This window comes from Ambystoma mexicanum, chromosome 8 (assembly GCF_040938575.1).
Source record: "Ambystoma mexicanum isolate Mex_15411 chromosome 8, UKY_AmexF1_1, whole genome shotgun sequence".
Taxonomy (NCBI): Eukaryota; Metazoa; Chordata; class Amphibia; order Caudata; family Ambystomatidae; genus Ambystoma; species Ambystoma mexicanum.
In genome coordinates, this window is record NC_090929.1 from 235020237 (window position 1) to 235045718 (window position 25482).

General features: G+C 48.1%; 1 protein-coding gene across 2 annotated transcripts in view; it reads left to right on the top strand.

Annotated features, from left to right (window-relative positions):
• Positions 1-25482, top strand: part of MORN5 (MORN repeat containing 5) — a 246329-nt gene that overhangs the window by 57920 nt on the left and 162927 nt on the right. Inside the window, exon 3 of one of the 2 annotated variants that reach the window (XM_069609652.1) lies at positions 22288-22978. The exons of the other annotated variant lie outside the window; for it this stretch is intronic. Within the exon in view, the coding sequence (XP_069465753.1) occupies positions 22288-22602 (315 nt within the window). The 3' untranslated portion in view covers positions 22603-22978. Of the gene's footprint in view, positions 1-22287; positions 22979-25482 lie in introns of those variants that run through there. 2 annotated transcript variants of the gene reach the window in all.

The following is a 25482-nucleotide window of genomic DNA, read 5'->3' on the forward strand; positions in this document are numbered from 1 at the left end:
GCCCCCTGGGATAGCGTCCAAACATGGCGTCGGCCGGAGCGACTCCGGTTGACAGGTGGGGAGTCATTCTATATTCACATAGGAACTCAAACATGTCCTTCAGCTTGCCCCCTCAATTTGCTGAGATGTGGAAGACTTTGTTCAAAGTTCTCATGAATCTTTCTGCCTCCCCATTTGCCCGGGGCCAGAGTGGCGTGACGTTTTGGTGCTGTATCCCTCTCTCCTTCATGTATTGTGCGAACTGGTTTCCTGTGAACGGTGGCCCGTTGTCGGAGCACAAAACTATTGGGAATCCGTGCGTTGTGAACATCTTTTCAAGTGCCAAGATGGTGTGGTCACTTGCCGTTGAGTCCACCAGCTCGACTTCAGGATATCTTGACCACTGGTCCACTATGGCCAGGAAGTACATGCCCCTCCCTGTCGAGCCAAAGTCTGCATGAACTGTGCCCCAGGGACTCTCACTCCTGTCCATTGACTGTATGGGCAGTGCCCTTTCCGCTGGGCTCGCTGCTTGACATGGCAGGCACCACCGCACGTGTCCCCCTACCTGGTCTTCTAGGTCGGGAAACCACATCTTTGGTCTCAGTCGTGCTTTTGTCTTTGCGACACCCTGGTGAACAGTATGTGCTAGCTTGAGGACTCGGGGTACCAGCGAGCGCAGGATAACAATTTGTTGTCCCCGCAGCATTAGGCCGTCATTAGAGATGGAAAGTTCATCACGTACCTTCCACAGAGCCTTTAGATCTCTCTGTGCTTTGTCTTCTCGCCTTGTGTTGTTGGTCAGCACTTCCTTCCATTCTCCGCTCCGTACTGCAGACTGTATGATTTTGAAAACTTCGTCATTTATGGACTCTTTGGCCACGACTTCCCTAGACAGTGCCACTGGCAAAGCCCCTTCGACAATGTTGTGAACAATGTTGGGACAGGTAGTCAGCCGGATTGTTTGTACCTGGTCTGTACACCAGTTTCACTCCATACTCAATTAGAGCAAGCATCCACCGTTCGATGCGAGGTGGGGTCTTCGACGACACACCTGCCAGAATCGGTATCAGTGGCTTATGGTCTGTCACCACCACAACTGGCTTCCCCAGGATATAGATGCGAAAATGTCGGCATCCCCACAAAATCGCTAGTGACTCCCTCTCGATCTGTGAATATTGTCTTTCGGTGTCTGTCGGGGCATTGCTCGCATAGGCGATAGGGCGCATGTCTCCTCTGGCATCTGCTTGCATGAGTATGGCTCCTAACCCCACCGGGCTGGCGTCCACTACTATCTCTGACTCGGCGGTGGGGTCGAAATGGGCCATGGTGTCCTGGTCTGAGAGTGCTTTCTTTATGTCTTGAAATGCTTCCAGTTCCCTCTTATCCCATGTCCATGGTACGTCGTTCTTTGTCAGGGCTCGGAGTGGTTCTGACAGTGATGCGAGACCTTTTATAAACCATCCACAATAATTGCCCATTCCGAGGAAGCTGCGCACCTCGGTAGGAGATTGGGGGACAGCGGCCTCCCGGATGTCTCACACTGTCTCTGGGTCAGCGATACCCCATTGGCCTGGAATATGAATCCAAAGAATCCGATACGATCTCGAAAGAACTCGCACTTTTCGCGATGTAGTGTGAGGCCTAGCTCCTTCAGCCTCTGCAGAGTCTCTGTTTCTTGTTGCTGCTTGGGCCTGACTGTTGTAAAGGAGTCCATTGTTGCAGCTTTCAGTTTGCCCTTGGGAGGTGACATCCCCTGCTTCTGGGTACCCGGTTCTTCACTCCGCCTCGGGACTCGCTTGCTTGTTCTCAGGCTATAGGGTCAGTGGCTTTCTTCGCTGGACCCTACGGTGGTGCGGCCCCTCCTAGCAGTCTTATTCTCCTGGGCCGTTGGTGGCTTCTTTTATTTGGTGGTTGTGCAGTCGTGGTGTTGGCCCCCCGCCGGTGTGATCTCAGCCGTATCGGGTGTGGGGCACTGTGGCCGGTGTGCCTTCTCCCCCTTCCGGGCCTGTGGCGTCTCTTGGGCGTTCAGTTGTCACTGCACCTTACGTTCCGCAGCGCCTCTTTTCCCTGGACCTCTAATTGTCCGGCATGCAGGGTGTCTTTGCCTATCCTTGGGCCGTGTGGCCCGGTGGCTATTCAGGCCGTTCCCAGTGGCTGCGTGGGCCCGGGGAGTTGGTCCGTTCTGGGGGCCGTCAGCTGTCTTATGTGAAAGGGTGCAGGGTGCTAATTCGTTGCGAGCGCCGCCATCTTGCGTGCAGCAGGGACCTCGCGTTACTCGCCCCGTTTTCGTGGTGTGCTGATGCGATTCTTTCCAGAGGGCAGTGTCCGAGGTCGGAGACCAGTTCCCCCCTCCCAGCGCTGCAGGATTTATGGTGCTGTGCTGCTTTTTCCCTATAGGCAGGAGGTGGAGAAATGTTGTGCCGTATGGCGGTCGCTGTCTGCAAGGCGTTTGTTGGGGTTCAGAGGTGGTCCAGGTCGCCCGGGTCGGATTGCCCGGACCGAATTGTCCGCCGAGGATAGATGTTGCCCGGCAGCGAAATCCTCCAGCCGCCGGGTTCTAGGTAGGGCCCCGATGCCCCCATAAGGCTCAATGCGCCGCTCCGTGCGGCGTTCCCGGCTCTCCTAGGGGCCCACAGCAGCCCAGGCCTCCAGTCCCCGCCTGCTCCCCTTCACCGCTCGGCAGCGGTGCACCCCTGGCGGCAGGCGCCGCGCGATAGTCTCGGCGCAGGGGGGGGGCGCAGACGCCTGAGCGCCGCCGGTGGCGCAGGTGTCTAGCGACTCTGCGCTCTCCGGGGCCGCAGACGCCGCCTCCCTCAGTTCTCGGCCTCTCCTCGTCTCGGGGTTCCAGGCGGAGTCGCAGCCGCCATCTTTGATTCCAGGGGGCCTGAGCGCGGAGGTCGCGTTTGTGTGCTGCCGGTTCTGTTTTATTCGGAATTCACCTTCAGGCGGTGCAGGATCAATTGGGGCAGCTGGGCATATATTTATTTGCGTCGTCAGGTTAGGTTGAGTGTTCTTTTAAAGGATCTGTTTCAGGATCGGGGCAGGACCTCAAGTCAAGCACGTCCTCAGTCCATGGACCTAGGCCACGCTCCCCTAGAGCTCCTCTTATGGCATTCTGAAATACTTCAGTGGCAGAGGACACACCAAAGCTGAGGCGTCTAAATTGGTAAAGCCCCTCATGAGTTGTGAATGTTGTTATATACCGCGAGTTCGGGTGCAGTTCTAGCTGATGGTACCGGGACCGCAGGTCGAGCTTTGAAAAAACTTTGGCCCCTTGCAGCTCGCCCACAATGTCATCGAGTGTCGGCGTGATATGGCGCTCCCGTTTGATGGCAGCATTCGGGAGCCTCATATCCACACAGATGCGGACGGCAACTGGTTGTTTAGGTTTTGAAGCAACGACAATAGGCGAAACCCAGGGAGTTGGCCCCTCGACTCTTTCAATAATGTCCATCTCGATGAGTGACTGTAGTTCCTTCTCTACTTGTGATCTGAGGTGAAAAGGTATTCTTCAGTGTTTGAGCGCTGTGGGTCTAATAGTCTCATCAATATGCAAACGTACTGGTGCTGCCTTGAGTTTGCCCACCCCTTGGAAGATGTTTGAAAACTTGTCAAGAAGTTAGTCAACGCCACCTGGTATACTGCCAGTGCAAAATGTACTATCTTGAGGGCCTCCGATGCGGCACAGCTCAGTAGAGAGTGCTGACTGACATCGGTGACGTAGAAACACCTTGATTGCGTTTGTCCCATGTGTCACAGGCGCGACGAATACCGCTTGTATCGGTAATGGTGTGTCGCCCCCAAAAGTGTAGATTCTGGCTTTGGACTTGTCTAATGGCGGGGGTCCTGGTATGGCCTTATAGTGTTCTGTGGCCAACACACACACTGAAGCCCCTGTGTCTATCAGTACCTGTGTGGGGGAGCCCTGAATGTCAACAACATATGTGGGTTGCCTCCTTTTCTTGGCTCCAGTGGCCAGGTTTGAGATAAAAAAAGATCTCCTCGTCGTCTTCCTCTTCTTCCATGATGTTTAGCCTCTGAGCCTCCTGTTCTAGTGTAGCGACGCTTCGTTGTCTCCTGAAGCCGCCTCCACTTGCTCTTGCGGGCCCTCTGTGCGTTGTCACCGGAGCGGCCGCACGGCACATCCTCGCGTAGTGGTCCGGTGTGCTGCACCTCCCACAAACTCTTGTCTTTGCCGGGCAGTCTTCCGAGTGGGGTAAGTCGTACCCACAGTACTGGCACACCACTCGGTTGCCCTGTGTGGAAGACGTTTCCTGGCGCTTGTGGCTCCAGCGGGCTTTGGATGGTGTCCATTTTCCTATGGCGAGTGCTTCTTCTCTGCACGGGTGCACTGCAGCGTCCATTTTCGCACCTCTGCTCTCTGCGAGCTCATACACCCTACCATTGTCTAGTATTTGAGTAAGTGTCATCCCCGGCTCTCGCAGGATTTGCCTTTTCAGCTTGCTGGAGCTGCACCCCTGTATGACCTGGTTCCAAATCATTACCTCCTCATTGTCCCACCTGCAGGTGCTCGACAGTTGACGCAGACGTGCGCAAAACTGGTCCAATGACTCATTATCTCATTGTTTCTCACCACACATTATAAATCTGTCGAAATCCACGTTTGATAGCGGGATGAAATGGTTCTGGAGCGCAGTTTTGACAGCAGCATAAGTCACTACCTGAAGGTTCACAGATTCATAAATCCGCAGAACTTCTGTACCTGCCGAGTATAGTAACGTTGCAACCTTCGCGTCATCATCATCCCCCCCTGTCGCTCTAAAAACAATTTCTTTATCCATAGGAGCCACTTGGGGCCCAACTTTGAGGGTGGTCCGGAGGTGTCAAACTCTTGCATGGGTGCCAGAGATCCGTGCTGTCGCTGGGCCGCTCTTGCCGGTGTAGACACCTCGCCATCACCCATACTCGCAGGTCGCACAGGCACCTCCCTTCTAGATGGAGGAAGCAAACATGATCTCCTCGAGCGTAGACGTACCTAGGCATGTAGGCAACAATCTAATGGTGGATCCCACCTTCAGCGTAGTCCAAATGGTTGTGTTTCAGGGCCTGGCCAGATTCTCTGCTCCCATACGGTGAAGAAAGATGGTCCCCACGGACCAGAAGCACGGCCCCCTTGACTAGAGGACCGTGAGGGTTCAAAAAATTTAGAATGTGTAGTTCTCTGGCATGTGGGCAGCGCAGAGCACCCTCGTGGGCCACTACTGCATCACAAAACGAAAATCTAAATGGCCACCACCTCTCGTGTCGGGTCCGTACTGCTTCGGAGGAAAGATATATGAATGATGCATGCGCGTGCGTCAAATATGCTTTCTCTTGGCAGCCGTCCTCGTCGCCAATGTGGTGGCTAAGCCCGTGCCTCGGGCCGCTTCAATCACACGCACACACGCACTCACACAGAGAGACGCGGAGTCATGTCTGCTGCTCTTGAGGTTCCGGCGGCAACTGCCGTCGGGAACGCCTTTATTAACTAAAGCGCATGCGCGGCCTAGAACGAGGCTCGCGCATGCGTGCATTTACTTTGCAACGCAACAAGTACCACCTGATTGGCTGTGCAGTTAGTGCTGTGATTGGATGTGCTTGTGTTTTTGTGTGTAGAAGTAAGGCTTTACATAGGTGGAATATGAAAATAAAGTCACTGTGAAGTTGTGCGTGCGTTGGGACTGGTGAGAGGGTTGGGTGAATGAAGCAATAACTCGCCCTCCTTTCCAAAGATTACTGCCAATCCTTACAACCAATGTTCCCTCTAAGCTGTGTGCATGTGCGCTTGCCCAGCTTGCTTTTGGGTGCCGCTCAGAAGATTTTTAGCAGCGCACACAGGCAATTCTCACCTATTAAAAAAGATTTAATAAGGCACAAGCCACAGTAATTACCTGGGTGTGTCTGTCTTTTAAATTAAGCAACTAGTCTTGATATTCTGCTCATTTGCATTACACTACTATCCAAGGGTGACTAAACACCTAAAATCCCTAACAACAAAATACACGCACAAGAACTTAAAAGCAAATATGAAAACAAAAATGTTCCCTCCCCACCCATGACCCCTAAACCTGACTCTACCACACCTTTACTTTATGACTCTAACTTTGGCCCAAAACACACTAAGATACTACCAGACAATGTTGACTATTTCTCTCTTGGCTCTGCTAAAGGTTAGCAGACTTGTACCTACATCCACTTTTATGTTTTTTGTAACATGAATAACGGTCACGCGCCAACATTTCTGTAACTCATTGCGCCTTACCAAAAACGTCAGCCACACTATCTAATCGTACTACCAGCTCAAATATTGGATACTCACTGTAAGGAAGTAGGCTACTTGGATGTGTAACCTTATCTCATACTTCCTATATTATCTTTTGTACATATGTCACACAAGTGCTTTGAAGCAGCACCTTTTGCAAGTTAACGGCATTATAAAACTCAAATATTAATTTGCCCTCTAAAGATTTTGAGAAGACAAATGTGATGCTCAGCATCTCCTATTCTAGCATTACTAACATTACCATATAAGTGGAGAGCAACATTGCAATATCATTTACTTGGCCTACAAGGGATAATGGGTATGGACTATGCCTCCGATTAGTCATCCATAGTATCAGGGCACTAGATATTCAGACAGGAGATTGCTTTTTGCACAATCTGTATCGTTTCCAAGCGTTCAGATTTCCTTTGGGCATAGGCCTTCACACATTATAGGGTACCTCGCTTCTAAAAAAAAAACTGTTTCACTGAACACTTGTGTAATCCTACACAATGATATAAGGGCGGGGTATGTTGCAAACAATCTATCTAGTATGCATTGCAGAAGAATTGTGTACATGCACAGTAATGACCTTCTTAAAATGCACATAATATGTTGAGGCATTAAATATGCCTTGCTTGTAAAGTATTGTGGGTCTGCAAATATCCCAGTGAATGTTTACTGCTACGATCCCTCACTTTTTACAGTGCTCCATCAACTAGTATTGGATACTAGCACAGGGGCCGGGAAGGCTATGGGTGGAAGAGTACAGGTAATCACTCCTTGCGGGTGATGAACAAACCAGCACATTTAAAAAACCAAGGCAGACGTTTCGGCAGTACACTGAAGGAAATGTGTTGCTTGTTTGCTAAAGGATAGGGAATTCTAGTACTCGTCTAGACAACAGCACCTTCTTTTTATTTCTATTCTTAGCTGCTGAGGGCTTTTAAATAGAACCATGTGTTGTGTGTATCGTCTCTAGCAGCTCCCTGCATTTTAACTGGTCACAAAGAATTACAGAAGAGGGATCCATAGTTACAGAAGAAGGCACTCAATCAGTTGTATCTGTGATAAATTGATGCTTTTAACTTAAAAGGCATATGTAATGTTCTACAGTAAGGCTCTTATTTAATTGTATCTAGGCTGTGGTGCGGAAGGGTGGGCAAAAACTATACACTTTGTGTGCCCTGCCATTTCACTTTCTATGTATGGGTACATGCAGGGCTCTAATCAGAGTGTGCTCCCTACATGCAGTCAAATAATTTTTCAGGGAGTCAAAAAGTAATTAGCTTTGCCAATAGGGATACTTTCTGATCATTAAAAGATGTCCTTTCCCCGTAAATTTCCTCTTGAGATCAGGCATTAATATTGAGTTCCTTCCTATGCCACTGCTCTACTGGTCCCTGATTAAAAAAAATATCAATGGAGCTTTGTGGGTTTAAGCAATGATATGCTCATTGTTTCTCATTTTTGTTAGGCACATTTTCCTTTTTTTAGGGAGTAAAAATTGATGGTGCATATGTCTCTTAGCTGTAAGGCTGGCGGTATCACTACCCACAGGAGAATGTAATGTGGATAGTAAGCATAGGTACAGGAATGTTTGATCTTCATATTCTGAAGGGCAGTTATTCTGGTGCAATTATCATCCTTACACAAATTATTAAAAGCATGTACTTGTGCCCTTGAATTACTTCATTAAAGTGACACTTGAACTCCTATCAGCATGTTTTTGACACATTGCTTTTAATTGCCATTAATCCATCAGAAAATGTTGTATTCTTTCTGAATTTATTGACAGCCACATCAGCTATGCCAAGAGATATTTATGTTTTGTAATACAAAAGGTATTTTACAGTGTCATAAAACATGCTTTTTTCTCTGCATAGAAGTACGTTTGCAAGGTACTGTGTTAGAAGTTGAAGTTGTAAACTGGTTGAGTTTTCTCTATAATCACATATGACATATTTTATTTTAAAGTATGTGTTTGGAAAAAGTGTTGTAAGATTTGTAAAGAATTGCAGTGGCTGGGAAGAGGAAATTCCTTTCCAAACTCTCTTCTGCAATGGTAGCTCACAGTGGCTTACCTCATTAGTCAGTTGTGCACATGGTAAATAATGTGCGCACAACAGCCAACCAGTTCCGCACATAGAGAAAAATAATTAGAGGGAACATTGCTTACAACCTCTAAGAATTTCAAAGCAGCCTATGTTGACAAGCTCATTTTGCAAGATGTAAACAAATCACATGAATCCTTGCTATTTAACGGAAAGTCCCCATTTCGTTCGGGCAATTCTCAACTTGTAAAATATCCATTCTGCCCACCCGCTCAAAAGGGAGGCCTTTATATGCAATACCCATACAGATTGTTTTTCTACATACATCGTGTTTTTAAAATTGCGTTAAGGGCTGTCCATGTCACTCGCAAGAAAACGTGTGTTAAACGAGCAGTTTATCGAAGACACGTATGAAAGTATACATAGAAATCCATGCGCCATACTGTAGTGCGCAACTAGTGCGGTTGTTGCCAAGAGTGTGCTAGTATAACGCACATCGAAAAGTGACTGTCCTAAATGATGTGTTTACCTGCTGGAAAACAGCGTGGCGAGGTCCAGGATCTGCAGAAAGTAGCCCCAAAAGCAGCTCTCCTCATAGGGTACAAGATGAGAGGTGTCAACTCTCCTCGTTATAGGGGTCTCTGATGTAAATCAACCGTGGTATGCACTGTCCAGCAGTCCTCAATCCAAACCTTCAGCTGCAGAACCAAGACATCATCCACCGCAGTGTGGGGTTCGCTGTCTGATAGGGGTTTATCTGCTGGGTCACACTTACTGGGAGGTGTTGCCATAACAATGACATGGGGTACCCGGCAGAGTCTGGGACACCAGGTGCTGCGGCAGGAAACACCACAGACGTGTTGAACATGTGAAACAAAAGGTTACATTTCATAAAGTACATTATTTCCTGACATTCGTTAAGATTCACTATAGCATGAAGAAGAAAAGAATACAATTGCAAAAAATAATACTTGTTACAATTTAGCTTCGTGCACACCATACTTGTGGCCCCAATACAAAAATTTGCATCTTCTAAATACATTCGGCACTATGAAAAGTTAAACACTGTTTAAAATAGATACACACTCAGTGTTACCATTTGAGCTTGTGTAACGCATACTCATTGGGGTCATTAAAACCCCGGGCAGAGTTATGCATTTTTTCATAAACCTGGCAATGGGGAATTACCGGGGCATTGCAGCCCCGGCAGTCCCGGTAATTCCCCATATCCAGGTGCCGGGAAATATTACTCTCCATCCGTAAAGTGCAGGTGGTTCCGTCAAGGACTGCGAGCAGGTGCCTGGCGGGCGGAAAGGCACTTGCTCGCAGAACTCGGAGAATGCCGGTCAGGTAACAACAGTGCCGGTAACTTACCGGCACCTTTGTTACCGGACTGCCATACTCATAATGAGGCCCAATGTGTCCCCATTTGTGCCCTGTACATCAAAATAAATATATATACACAGACAGCACTACGAAATACAAATGGACAGAGCATTCAAAATGTTGAAAATTAAGATTCAATATAGCATGAATAAAAAAATAATACTTGTTACAATTTCAGTTTGTGCACACCATACTCATGTTCCCAATACAAACAAGCATTGCAAAGCCACATTTTAGGCTTGTGTAGAAGTATTAGGCATTTGCAAGTCACTGCTATTATATGGCCAGGTACTCACAACATTTTGAAGCTGCTACCATCGACGGCTAGTTAATACCAATATGGAAGTGCCTGGCAAATGCCTTTATCATGCCTACACAAAGGCCAAAACTGTTGGCATTACAAATGCTTGTTCTTTTTTTGCAGTTGATGAGCTGGCACATTGGTTCTAGGTCACACACCTAAACCCCACCCACCAATCACTGCTAATCTTTAAGTGCCTTCTTGTTTGCCCTTTTTCCCCCACTTACGCAGCACTCCTTTTCTTTTGCAGTTGATGAGCTGTTGCAAGAAGATGTATGTCATGTGTGCAGGGCCGGATTGACCCGTCAGCAAATCGGCCTGTGGCCGATGCAAAATCATGGCGAGGAGACCTGGGGCCAGTTCCAGGCATGGGGTTCACACTTCAAGAACCGGCACCCAGGGCCTCTGCCTCGCCAGACGCAAATTGCAAAGGATCTGTAAGTAACTAACTTACAGATCCTTTACAATTGCAGCCCCGCCGCTGTCGGCCCGCTCCAGATGCAGAGAAAGGTAACACCGAAGTGTTGCCTTTCTTTGATACATGTGGCGGCCCGGCGGCCAACTGCCGTGACCCGCGACACCATGGCGCTGCCGCGCCAGGAGCAGTCAGTGTTACAAAACACTGGGAGGGAGCGGCAGAGCGGGCGGAGCTGCCTCAGCCCGGCCTGCTCCCTCCCAGTGTTTTGTACACATACTCCGCAGAATGCTCTCCGCAGGCGCGGCGCCGCCAGTCCCCGCCACAAGTTGCAGCTGTGAGCTGCATGGTGGGCCAGGAATGGCTTCCCAGCTGTGCCCCTTATTGAGTCCTGATTGAGGATTCAGTGCTGGTCGAGCCTTCAGCCTAGGGACATGGGCCTGGACCCAGGAGCCTAGGGTCTGGCGTCGGTCCTTCCCATGTGCAGAGAGTCTGACTGGGCTGGGCTGGGGGCCTCAGCTGTTGTTCCTGGGCCTGCATCTTTCCTGGACGCACATAGGCTACCAACCAGCCCCAGGAGAAGGTAAGGCAATATTATATATCCCTTGTTCAGAGGCATTAGGTGCCATGATGTGCCAAGAGGTGCCCAGGCCCCGAGGCAAGATGTCCCTATGTTATGTACTGATGTAGGGTGTGCTGCACTTGCGATGGGGCTGGAATCCCCCAGGGCAGAGGCATGCAGGGACCCCTGATATGTGGCAGGAGGTGTTCTTGGCTGAGGCAGGGAGTGAGCTGGCTGAAGCAAGGAATACCTCTGCTGGCACATGAGCTGCTCCTCGACCTACAGAAGGTGGTGCCCCTCTGCCAAGGTCATGGATGCCTCTGGGATGAAGTAGGGGATTGCTTTCTCTGAGGTGTTTGAGCCAGGAAGTCCCCCTGAGGAAACATGTGCCTACGTGCTGATATAGGGTATGCACTTGTGATGGGGTCGCAAGAGCCCCAGGGCAGAGTCATGCAGGGCCCCTGGTCTCTGGCAGGAGGTTGTCTTGGCTGAGAAAGAAAGTGCCCTTAGCTGAAGCAAGAAGTACATGCGCTGGCACAGTAGATGCCCCTCCACCTAGCCCTATATGTTGATACTGTTGGGGGCTACAGTGTGTGGTGTGCTGCTGGCTCGACACAGCACAGTAGTGTTAGAAAATAGACATGCATTGGCTGTTATTTATTTATTCTTTAACATATCCAAACACTGTCTGTACTTACTATCATTGTACAAACATTGTAAAAAAAGACCTCTGAGGTCGGCGGCAAATGGCGGTAATGTTGCTAGTTTTAAAGTTTGAATGCAGTGAATTCTAAGTAATACATATTGAAAGCAACCTTTTTCACATTGAGGGATATTGCATTATCATTGGCACAGAAAGGGCTTTTTTGGCATCTGAAAAACAATGCTTTGGTAAGATGTATGCTGCTGGTGAGGTGCACACAGACCGCTCTAGACATGGGTGCTTGAAACACTGGGACATACACACACGGACAGCTGTCAGCGACAGTACGACACTCGTAGAAATACGAGTTGTTTCGATGTCCTGGGAGTGCGCTACTTTCTCTATTTTGCCGACCTCTGAAGCCTGAAAAGTACATGCACGCATGCTTGAAATGCGGCCACATTTGCACCAGACCTGCAGCGCACGTTTCATGTCCTGATTTAAAGAACATGTTGCTGTGTCGTAAAACAGCCAACACTGGGGCAGCTGCTTGCCCCTCATCCCCACCCGATGTTCAGGGCCCCTGTCAACCAGAAATGTTGAAAGGCCCTGACTCCGTACCCCTGGATACTCTGTGCTGCTTATTCATCTGGACCAGCATGAGCACACACACTTGCATCTATGCAAAGCGGATTTAACAATTCACAATAATTTCCAAACCTCACGCCCAGGGCAAAGACATGGATGCAAATGACCATTCTTTACCATCTACTAAGAAATTCAGAAGAATTTTGATACCTCTATTGCTCCAGACATCACTCAGCTAAAACACACCCAGCAGCGGTCCACCGTCATTTTATACAGCAGCTTCCCAAGCACACTTGGCACTCTTATCTGCTCTGTCATCCCACCATGTTACACCACCCACACCTAGCTACGCTTGTAGGTTGAATCGCATTTGTACGCAAAAGAGCACAACACCGTGGGTCCATTTCTGGCAACAGAAACCTTTAAGCAATTCACCTAGAATCTCAACAGCACACAGACAGCGCGCAGTTCTGAATCTGCACGCACAAACATATCACATTAGTGTTTCCACCTTACCTGCTCCCACTATCGTCCCCCTTTTCAGAACAGAGCACCAAGAAGTCACAATAATGGCAGAAGCTGCTATTCGAGGCTGTAACATTACAAACATACATCTGAGCACCGGGAATGTTACTTGGTGGGGGCTATCAGGAGCGGGTGTTCGAAGAACAGCAGCTTTTACAAAGGGAATGCTATCACACGAAGTCTCAGGGGACTGGCGCTATAACAGGGTCTCTTAGATGTTATGTTATAATATAATAACTGCTCATTTTAATATAGCTGATATGATAGCTCAGTGGGTTGAGTGCTCACTGCTGCGATGTGTGTGTGATCTGCAGGTTGCAGGTTCGAATCTCAGCAAGGCCATCTCAGCTGTTCATCCTTCTGAGGTCGATAAATGAGTACAAATACAGGTTGGGTGATAATGTATGCATATTTGTTCTATTAAAAAGAGCTTAAGCGTAAGTGCTATACAATAACATATTATCATTTGGCCTTGGAAGTCTGCTTGCATTCACAGTCATTTGACAATATGGATCTATACACACAGATATTAATGATATATGGTGATCTATTCTTGTATGAAATGTATATCACATTAGTGAAATCATAACCATATTTTTCATAGTGTGCTTAGGAAAAATGCTATTTGATTCCACTTCCTGTTTTGTCAAGGGGTGAAAGATTGTGTTCATGTCACTCCTGCGCCTTGGAGCTATGGACTCTGTCACAAAACTGTATGCAAAGTTACGTTATTTTATGAGTTGTGTTGTAATGTAACAGACACATGAACCCTCCATAAGTAGCATTTTCTGTAAAGTCGTGAACTGACGCAATTCAATCACAGATGATGGTTTGAGGGCCGCTTTTTTTGAGGCGCAGGGTGGTCCACTTTTTTGAGGCGAGGTGTGGGCCACTTTTTTTTGGGTGTCCGGGCTATTTCTTGTCCGAGTCCGTCCCTGCATGTGTGTGATGCTGGAAAGGCATTGGAGGGACAGGCCGTCAATGTTCTTGTCCTGTACTCCTTTTACCATTTGTATTGTGTTATTTTCTGCACAGGAGTCCATGCAGGACTCCTGGCAGTGCAGCTCTTCCTCTTTTTGGTTGTGGTGAACAGACCCTTGGAATACCCTTATGGCACCCATGGGTGGGAGTATAACCCTGTACTCCTAGTCTATGTTTATGGCACCAGTGTGTGGCCCACAGATCAGGGCATGGCTGGTGGCAGCACCAAGCTGAATTTGACAGGTGCTCTGAGTATCCTCCATTTTGGGATACCCAGGCCCTGCCATTGGAATCAGTTGATTTCTAAAACGAGACAAGAGGGCCCCTGTGGTCTCTTGCTTTCTATTGCCTGTTACCTTGTTTTCCTAAAGTGCTGGGAAGCCCTGACTCTGTCCCTTCCCCTGACTGGCTGTTGGGTGGAAGTTCCATATATGCTATTGTGGGGAAGTCCAGGCCAGACTGGCTGAGCCTTACCAATGACTGTATGTTGTGGGTACGCCCCTTGGGGTGGGACCTAGGTGAATGGAATGTGTGACCAATATACATTTCATGTTATGGGTGTCTGGTTTCTGGTGTGTGACACAATGAACAAGACAGCCGTGCCCAAAACTGATATGAATGCAGTGTGCAGTGCTGAATGGCTGGGTGCTTGTCCCAATCCACATTCCTTGTTGTAAGTGTCTGGATGGAGAAGAATGGCCTGAATGCACTGTGTGCCTGATTGGCTGGCTGCCTGCCTGCCTGCTGAATTCCACTGAATGATTGGCTGCTGAGCTTGGCCCAGCAGTGTGAATGAGAGACAGAACAGTATATCTTGGGCCCTCTCACTTACTGGAATTGTTCAGAAGCTTAAAGCCCAGCTAGAAGAAGAAGGCTTTGCTGCTGCTTTCCTTCACCACAATCCGAAAGCTGTTGTATCTCCAAGAACTGATCCAAGAGAGGATCCAGCTAGGTGACCTCTTCCCGAGCTACCAGGGACCATTGTGCACCATCTAACCTCCACCAAGGCTCCCTGGAAGTCATTCCTCGAAAGGCTGCTGACTGGAGACGGGGTCCACCTAGGAATCTGAAGTGAAGCGCCAGGACGTCGAGGCCATCGACGACCACCACCGTCGACCGAGGTTCGGAGGACCGCTGTAACCTTGTCGACTGGAGCCGCAACACTCCCTTGCCTAGGACACTTTTAATCAAGGACTCCCTTGCTCATCACGGTCGACCGCTTTGTCCCGCCGGAGAAAGTCAAGGTCGCTGACGAACCGAGGAGAATCTGCGGATGTGTTTCCTGCCACCCGAAGTCCTCAAAGACGCAGACGAAAATCCGAAAGCTAGCCGTGGTCGAGTCCCAACACCAACCGCCGATGACCCAACGCCGTTACTGGGCCTACGTTCTTCATTGATCTATTTTGCGGCAACAAACTATCATTGTCAAGGTGCACCGCATGCCTCATCTTTGCAGGACGTCCATGATAGATCGCCGATGAGCACCGCGACGTCCGAAGCTGCCGTCTCGACAACATTGTTCACCTTTTTCTTCAAGGAATCTCGACGATCCGTGGCTCCTGCCTTAAAGGGAATTCACTCAAGAAGGATCCGTCGACAAACTCTACTAAACCAGGTACATTGGGGTAGTAGAACATTTGTAGAAGGAAATAAGACTCTGCTAAACAATATATGAAGTGGGCAATGGTGGGGGGGGGGTCAGAGAAAGCCAGAGTGTGTCCAGTCCTACCAGTAACCAACGACCCCAAAGAGGAACCAAAGGTGGCAGTGAAAATAGAACTAAGAGAATTTTCCTTTCTCATAGACACAGGAGCAGCTACATCCTGCTACATCCTGCATCACGAAGTGGGAATTACCATTATCCAATAAAGTGATGGATATGCAGGGCTTCTCTGGGGCGGTGGTCACGTTTCCAGTTACAAAAGATTTACCCCTGACAATAGGAACACAACACCTCATAACACCATTGCTATAGCTCAAAGGCACTCCTATCAATACCCTCGGGAGAGATTTGCTTAGCAAACTAAATGCCACAATATCATTCACAGAGAAAGGGATGGTGGACACTATGCCAGGCATTTACTATGACCATGTGGCCACTCTCCTCTTGGCAGCACACGCTCAAAGCACACTGGGAGCATAGCCGTTGTATCCACGCATGTTCCTGTACGGTGTCAAGATCCTGTTAGGGTGGGACCTGGGAATATGGGGAAAGGTGTTCCAATTGGCTTCAGAATTCTTGTCCAGACCACAGTGCCAGAAGGATGACTTGAAAGGGATAACAGTAGTCTTACAACTACAAGTAGTGATATGCAAAGACATGGTGATACTGTGAAGGACGGACAAAGACAACATGGAATGCCGTACGGTGCTATGCATTGACCCTTCACTGACAATTACATGAGTATCAGATGAACGGTAGTGAAAAGAGAGAACAGACACACCAAGGAAAATCTAAATAAAATACCGGAGAAGTTATGTACTAAGGGACCCCACGATGTAGGGGTAAAGTTGTGATTGTCGTGTGGAGTACGAATACCTCCGTCCCCAAGTACCATTCAGGGAGAACGATGCACTCACTGACCGATCTTTGAGGCCACAGGTGGCTGGAACAGTGGTACCGGGTCTCTAAGGCTGTGAGAAAAACAGCGCAGGTAAGGATTATGGCAGACGTGCAAGGAGACAAGTGTCATTTTAAGAATAGACACCTACCTAGTGGGAGAATGTGGGTGGCGTGGAAGTGGGGGTAGGAGACAAGGGTTCCCGCAGTGCAGGAGTCCATACCCCACCCCACCCCAAGATGGTACAAGACAGGAGATAAAGTTCCAGCGGCCAGGGGTCCCTTGGGTGTAAGTGGAAGTAGTAATCCCCCTGACAGTAAGATGACCAGTTCCTCAAACAATAAGGAAGCCAAGCTTTGAGTTCAAGGGAAATCCAAAAACAGTCAGTTGACAGATCAATGGAGAATCCAAGAGCAATTCGTTAAGGCAGTCCAGGGTCGAATACCAGGAAGAGAGTCCAAACGACTGAAGCAAAGGGGCAAATCCAAAAGGACATGTGATCCAGAAGCAAAAAGGGTCGGTAGCCAGGTATTTCAAACACTCAGTCAGAGAAACGGAAGAACCAGTACGCCACACTCACCGGCAAAAGCACAGTTGCGAAGCAACGTGTACTGTGAATTGGAGCGTATTTATGTGGTTACCATGGTAACTGCGTACATGGCATCAAGCGTTTCCTAAACATGACCGCAGGCGCTCTACGGGTGTCCTGCAGTCGCCATGGCCGCTTCCAGTGAAAACGCGGCTTGAACCACACACGTGATTGAATCCGATGTGTCCTTCGATGCCTGGACAGAATGGTGTTGCCGGAATAAAACGCAGCGGGGCTAGCGTGTACATGGTGGTGATGGGTGGCGGAGTGAGGAGAGGCATGTCGACTCCGTGATTGCAACAGAGCTGCGTGCATGGCAGACCAGCAAGGGGCACTATTGACCTGAGCAGTGCAATACCCCCTGTCCAGAGAAGGGATATACTCCACTTTACATGCATTATGGCAGCAGGGCATTATCCAGACATCCATGTCGTCATGTAACACAGGGATATACCCTATAAAGAAATCCAAAGGTGGATCATGCCATTCTATCCAGGATATGAACCCCCTGAATGATGTGGTTGAAGCAGAATTTCCTGTAGTCCCGAACCCTGCCACAATATTGTGCAATGTTCTGATGAAGGCAAAGAACTTCACAGTAATTGAATTTATGAACACCTTCTTTTCCATACCCTTGCACCCAGCCTCAAGATACCTGACTGTGTTCAAGTATCGGAGAAACAGATTTGTGCATACTTGTTTGCCCCAAGGGTAGTGCGGGTCACCAAGCATTTTCAACAGGGAAATGCAGATGGACCTGTGCAATGTACAAATGCCAAGCACAGTGATTCAGTATGCCGAAGATTTGTTGATATGCAGTGAGACAGAAGAAGAGTTTAGAGCAGATTCAGTGCACATTTTGACACTAATAGTAGAGAAAGGCTACAAGGCGGACAAAGTGAAATTTCAGTATTGCCAGGATGAGTTGTGCACCTGGGACAAATAATATTTATAGATGGGTGCAGGATAACCCTGGAGAGGATACAGGCCATTTACTCAACAGCCCGTTCACTTACAGTGAAGGAAATGCAGAGGTTTCTGGGATTATGCAATTACTGCAGGGCATGGGTGTTTGATTACTCCACATTTACCAAACCCATATTGCAGTGCCTTAAAGAAGAACAAAAGGTGAAGAGGGAACAAAAGTGGACATCTGAAATGAAGGAGACTTTCACAGAGCTGCAAGACGCACGGGGACATGCACTAGTGCTGGCTACCACAAATTACAGAGAAAAATGTCTGTTCTCACATTCAGATGGCTCAGTGATGATGGTTGTCCTCACGCAGAAGAAGCCACTGGGACACTAGCCACTGGCTTATTACAGTGGTATTCTCAACCCAGTGATGCAGGGGTATTTCCCTTGCGAACAAGCGCTTGCAATAGAAAAGGTGGTGACTGTCACCATGTGGTGCCCTGTAGTATTGTGTGGGGGTGTACTCGCTATTTGCCATCCTCAAGAAATATAAAAGCACATTGACAACACAAAGGGCATCAGGGTACGAGGTGATACTGACAAACCCAGCCGTAGAGGTGGTCAGGTGTTGAGTGATCAACTCAGCTACCTACCTAGCAAAACATGTACAGGAAGGGGACTACATACATGATTATGCATCACACACTGACAGGATGCAAGGGAACATACATGTGAATGTTATGTTATGTTAATACATTTATAACGCACCAAAGCCCAAGGGCATCCAAGCGCCATAACAGTTTAAGGATGGCAGCAGTGTACTCCTGTTACACAAACAAGACAGTCTTCAGCTGTTTTCTGAAGGCCAGATGGTTTTCTACTTTACCTAGATGTTCCGATAAAGCATTCCAGGCCTGTGTAGCTTGCACATGGAAAGCACGGCCATATCCGCGGGCTCTCTTGACACAGTCCACTTCTAAGAGACATGCCTTTGTGGAACGGAGATTTCTTTTTGGCTGGTAAACATTCAACCTGTCTTTAAGGTAGACTGGTGCATTACCAAAAACACACTTGTGGCAGATGGTCAACAGATTAAACTGGACCCGTGCTGAGACTGGCAGCCAGTGGAGTTTCTTCCATGCTGCAGATGTCGGTTCGGTACGTTTCATCTGGTATATGATGCGTACTGCCGCGTTTTCAATCTTTTGCAGTTTTTGGATATCTGTTTTAATGGCTCCCCCTAAAAGAGCATTACAGCAATCTATTGTGGGAATATCACGGTGCTAACTATCTTACGGTTTTCTTCTGAGACCAGTGGGGCAACCTGCCACAGCACTTTAAGATGGTAGTTGGTATTTTTCGCAGTTGCTTCCACATGAGCACCGCCATCCAAACTCGCTTCCAAATAGGTGCCCAAGGTCTTCACCTTATGCCCCACTGCAATCTGGCTGCCATCAATCATGAAGCCAGCGTAAAAGTGGCTCATCTTGTCTCTGGCTTGCCAGGGGCCATACAGCATAAGCTTGGTCTTAGTTGCGTTCAGGCATAGCCATTTGTGGTCATCCAACTCTTAATGGTCTGATAGACCAAGTCCAGCTTCTGTTGATCTTTTTCATAGTCTCCACTGATCTCCAATGCTAACTGAAAATCATCTGCATAGTTACAGAAAAATAAATCCAAATTCTCCAAATCTATGCACAATGGGATAATATAAATGTTAAACAACAGGGGGGAAAGACATGCCCACTGAGGGACTCCACAGGTGGTAATTTCAACATCGGACGCACTTTCACCCTAGTGAACTTGTGAACAGCGTCCTTTGAGGAAGGACTTGAGTCAACTTATTGCCTCCACTGAAAGATGCCCAACGGTAGCCATCTGATCCAGCAGAATCCCATGATCTAGCAAGTCGAAGGCTGCTGATAGGTCCAACAATATCAGCAGCCTGACTTGCTTTGTTCCAGCTTAGAGAGCATGTGGGTCTGCATGTCTAGCAGTGCACCCTCGGTGCCATGAAAGTTCCGGAAGCCAGATCCTAAGACATAAGTCTGAAGTTGTTCTGTGGCAAGAAGAAATAGCAGGGGCTGACATGATTTACATTGAGGGGTCATCGGGAATCGACCCAGATACGGGAAGGAGACATACCGGTTCAGCCGTGATGTGCTACATAAATGGGGAATATGTAATAGCATCCCAACAGCGACTACCCTCACACTATTCAGCACAGGCAGCAGAGCTAGAAGCAATGATAAGAGCACTAAACATGATCGGAGGACACGCTGCTAACATCTTTTCCGACTGCCTCTGTCACATCAACAATACATCCAGGATTGGCATGATGGGAACGAAGAGGGTTCAGAAGAAGTGATGGGTCCCCCGTATAACATGAACTTCTCAAGCAATTGATTGAGGCACTAAAAGTACCAGTAGAAGTGGCAATAATAAAATGTGCCTTCCACAAAGGTAAACAAGACAGAACCTCACTGCGGAACAAAATGGCCGACAGAGCGGCAAAAAAAGCAGCATATTTACTTCAAGGATGTATCAAAAGGTACACCAGGGAAGAGGAAAGAGTACCACTCATGGCTGCAGAGGGGAAGGTGGATTTGAATGAAGGAAGAAAGAGAGGAGAGTTACAACACCATCCCCATTGTTCAAATAATATACACAAGTAAACGACCTATGGATAAAGAGGGGTGCTCACTTTTACCCACTTACCTGATTTGGCAACAGAATAGGACAGGGAAGCCTGTGATACCCAAAAACACTGTTAAGCGTAGAACTAGAACAGCTGAACGTTCCCATCCATGCGTCAAAAGAAAGTATAGCAGCAGAACTGGATGAAGGGTGGTACGTGCCAAATTTGCATGGGAGAGGGACTGGGTTTATGGGAAACTGCGATTTGCCAACAATTTATTTCCACCTATACTTTGAAGATATCAAAAAGATGTGCCTTGTATAAGTACCTAATAGTAGTTGTTTGTCTTTTCTCACGTTGGCTTGAGGCGGGACCCTGTGCAAAGAATGACACGAGAAGTGCAGCAACATTTTTATTGAGGGAGGTGTTTCCAAGATTGGGGGCGGGGGGCTGTGAGGAGATTAGGTCAGACAATGGCCAGCACTTCGCCAACAACATTTTCGAGGAAATAACACATCTCTTAGAGATAAAATACACACTTTGGACAGTGTACTGTCCGCAAGCAAACGGGATTGCCGAAAGGCTCAATGACTTACTAAAAGAGCGCTTTTCCAAGCTAACATCTACTCTGTGCCAAAAGTGGCTTTCTTGCCTCCCTCTTGCCCTTTTTGCTCTCCAACACTCACTCAGTGAGGATCATCGCATGACTCCACATGAAATTGACAGGTAGGAGGATGCATGCGCTTGTCCCTCCTTCACATTCAATTTCGGATGCTATCCCTAGCTCAGAAATCCTTGGCAATTAAATGAAACTATATTTGGTTGAGATGACAAATGTGCTTCGCTACATCTCCCGCCAGGTTCAGCGACCAACAAGTTGGCCGACCAATGTTGAAGAGAGCACATATACCCATCAAGGGGAGGACTTTCCACAAGCACAGTCTCTCTATCCTGGTGATCGAATTCTGATCCATAGTACAGTAAGAAAGTGGAAGGAGCCCAGGTTGTGTAGCCCCTTTGAATTTGTCTACTCGATCCCCACAGCAGTGAAGATCAAAGAACGGCGCATATGGTTTCACTTTTCAGATGTTTGCAGAGACACCACCAGCAGCACATCAGAAGGAGAAAGTATCACCTGATGGGGAGTATTTATGAACTTACATTACCAGTATGAACTGCAGCAAGGTTTTACAAAAGGACCACAATTGAAAGAGAAGGGGCAGGAAAACACTAGGGAGAATGGGGGGTAAAACAAAAAATTATCTAAGTATAATAGGGATTGGATTGATATGTCTTTCTTTTTTCTCTCTTCTTCTTTTCTGGTTCTTAATAAATAGGGATAATGCAAGCTCACCTGCTGAAGGTGGAGGGGAGACATGCACTATGCAAACTATATTGAGTATTACAGAGTACAATAATGCTGTCGGGGAGGAAGGAGACCCGGCATCTGAAAATGTCAGGTTCAGAGAGATGAAGAAGATGGGGCGAGAGAGCACACATGGCACATGTGTGCTCACTCATCCCACACCTTGCAGAAACGCTAAAACAACACTTGCCACAAAAAGTTACAGTGGAGGAAGGAGGATGTCTGATGCATGTGTCCTTATGCAAAACCAGGGGGATGTTTCAGGGGCACACAGCAGAAGTAAAATGGATAGATGAGAGGGAGGAGGTGTACGAAGATAACTATAGTCAGCTGGAAACCATGGACCGGGGAGAAAAAAAAATAACAAGCCCATGATGCTGGATTATAAAACCGAGCGTGCACAAAAAGGAAAACGGGTGCTCACAAACCATAAAAAGATATTCTGTAAGACTTTCCCTGGATATATGAAAACCATTGTGGTTTACATAAAACCGCTTACAAAGTATTTTTTGTGTTTCAGAGCAAACAGGACATTGGTGCTGGAGATGAACACCGGCTGCAACAGGACGATGAGCATAGCAGCATTGCAGAAAGGGACAGCAGCAGTGATGGACCTGTGGTGGGCGTGTGGAACAAGAGCTTACACTCAGCTACCACCAGACTGGAAAGGTGTGTGTGCACACTGGTGACCCTCCACAGCCCTGTCTTGGTTGTGCCTCGTGCAGATTTGAGGCCATTTAATAAACTATCAACGTGGAAAGAGAAGGGGCCAGCAGAGCCACAAAGAGAGCAACCAAAGAAAACGAGCTGGAAACCTTTGAGTAACTATCGATAGAATCCACTCAAAGCTTAAAGGATATTCTGCCCCTGTGCAACAAAGCATCTATGTTCTTCACCTCTGTCCTGCTTCCTGGAGTACAAACAGCAGCAAACAAGAGATGACTCCAAATTACGCATTATGAGCTGCTTCAATTGGCAAATGCAACTGAAAAAGGACTGAATGCAGTTTGAGAAGAGCTCTGGGCATTGCGTTTGATGGCTCTCCAGAACCGCTATTGAAGGTGGCGTGAGCCATAAACCTGCATTATTCGCTTGGGTCCCAGACTGGCTGGCAGCAATGTTCAAGATAACTGTTCCTTTGCTCGTCGTGATCCTCATCGCCATTTGCATTGGCCGGTGGGGTCATCAACTGGTGCAACTGCCACCAGCGTAAAGCGCACTATAGAATGTCAATGAATAAAATGGCACTTGATGAAGTATTAGGTGAGGAGCCTCCCAGTGTAAATGAGTGAGGATGATGTGGAAATAATATTTACAGGACCCTTGCAGGACTTAGAAAACCACAAAGCTTTGTGGGGCGATTGCCTACCTGATGGGACACAAATACTAGTTTCAGGAAAATACCTAGAAGGGTAAGAAGAAGGGGTCATTAGCAGGGTCACACGGATGTGGGTGCAGAAGGAGAAGGGTGAAGAAATGAAAGGTAAAGAAATGTCGTTTGAAGGTTGGAATGTACTAAAGGTGCTAATTCAGTGCCATATAGGGGAACACTCCTACCACATTCGAGAGTAAAGAAGAGGGGCGACGCAGCACCTGCTACGAGGGAATACCAAGGGTACACAAAGCCACAGTCACCCTGTAAAAGAAGACCTCAATGACAAGGGCAAGGGTGGAGATGCATTGCATGTACAGTCAGCCCAACAGATTTTATATAAATAGCACAAGATTGGAAAAAAACAATGGGGTCATTACGAGATTGGAGGTAGCCATGGCACTATTAGCGCCATGGCTACCTCCAAACCCGGGTCCGGGTCCGGTCTGACTGAATGGGGACTTACCGGGACATTCCGACCTATACGGACCCGGTAAGTACCCATTCAGTATACCATTCCCCATTCCCAGTGGGGAAGGTGCTAATAACGGGCCTGCAATTAGCTCCAAGGTCCCTTAACGGGACCCGCACAGAATGGCAGGTCAGACCAGCCGTTCCTGCTGGGACCTGCTAAGGGACCTCGGAATAGGGCGGTAAGGGTTTACCAGCACCGGCATCCTTAACAGTGCTGGTAAACCCTTACCGCCCAACTCGTAATGTCCCCAATATCTTGGGTAAACACATTCGGTGGGGAAACCCTGAGGGCGGGCCCAACCCAACCCAAGAAAATATGATCTGAAACACATGGCCAGAACTCCGGGGCCCAGGTATCAGGGAGACCGAGCACACGCTACTTGTCACAAACAAATCCAAGCGGCTAGAAAAACACTGAGCGATGTAATTACAGGGCGGTCAGCCAATCGAGCAGTCACACAGGGTGGAAGGGAAGTGGATATGAGCCAGTGTACCAGTCGCATGGCAACCTGTTGCCATTGGCAGGTGGCTATGGGAAAGGGACACTGGACAAAGTGGCGTTCCTGGAAAGACCAATCAGAAGGTGGAAGAGGAGCTGCCACTACAGTAGGAGCTAGGTTAACCCAGCATCTAACGAAATGGCGAAGTATTACGACAGTTGCTTGAGCTCGTCAAACTACCACCCATGGTTATTGCCTTCCTTTTCTAAAAAAAACATCCAAACTGTCCCCCGCGAAACCAGTTCTTGAAAGCACCAAATCTGCTCCTCCTACAGGAAGTTCAGACACTGTTGGAGAAAGGTGTAATGGAACAGGTACCTGTAGTGGAAAGGAATCAAGCTTGGTACTCCCCTTATTTTCTGATACTAAAAAAGGACGGAAGGATGTGACCCATCTTGTACTTGAGCTGCTTCAACAAGTTCCTAAGAAAGCACAAGTTCAAGATGGTCACTCTTTCACAGATCCTCCAGGCCCTTCAGCTCCAGGATTGGATGGTGTCATTGGATCTTCAGGATGCTTATTTTCATGTGCCAATTCATCTAAAGTACAGGAAATACTTGAGATTCGCCATTGGCAATTCTCATTATCAATTTCGAGTGCTGCCATTTGGGCTGACCTATGCCGAGGGTCTTCACCAAGCTGATGGCGGTGGTGGCAGTGATTCACATCTACCCCTATCTGGACGACTGACTGATCAGAGCTTGTTAACCCGAACAAGCTCTGGAACATCTGGACAGCAACTGTCACTCTCTCCACAGGCTGGTCTTCTCCCTCAATTTCAAAAAGTCCCACATGACACCTTCCCAGAAGCTGCAATTAATTGGAGCGATCTTGGACTCTTCTTCAGGCAAAGCTTTGCCACCCGAAGTAAGGGCTATCCACATTTCGCAGATGACAAGCACATTTCAAAGTGCCCCAAGTCTTATGGCCTTAGACCTTTTGAGGTTGCTTGGTCTCATGGTATCCTACATTTTTCTGGTGCCAGAGGCTAGACTGAGAATTAGGTCTGTTCAGTGGGCTCTCAGGATTCAGTGGTCGCAGTTCTCTGACAGGATGACAGATCTGGTACAGATCCCAAACAAGGTTGTACAGGGTCTCCTGTGGTGGGCTGTCCAGGAGAATGTGTTAAAGGGGGAAACCTTTTTGGCAACCATGGCCGGAGAGTACAGTAGTGACAGGCACTGTCATAACATGGTGGAGAGGTCACACACACAGATTGACGATCAGTGGACGCTGGTCTCTGACGGAGTCCAAACTACATATCAACCTTTTGGAGCTGAGGGCAATCAGACTTGCGCTGACAGCCTTTCTGCCCTCTGTACGGGGAAACAAATTCCTGATAATGACGGACAACACAGCGGCCATGCAT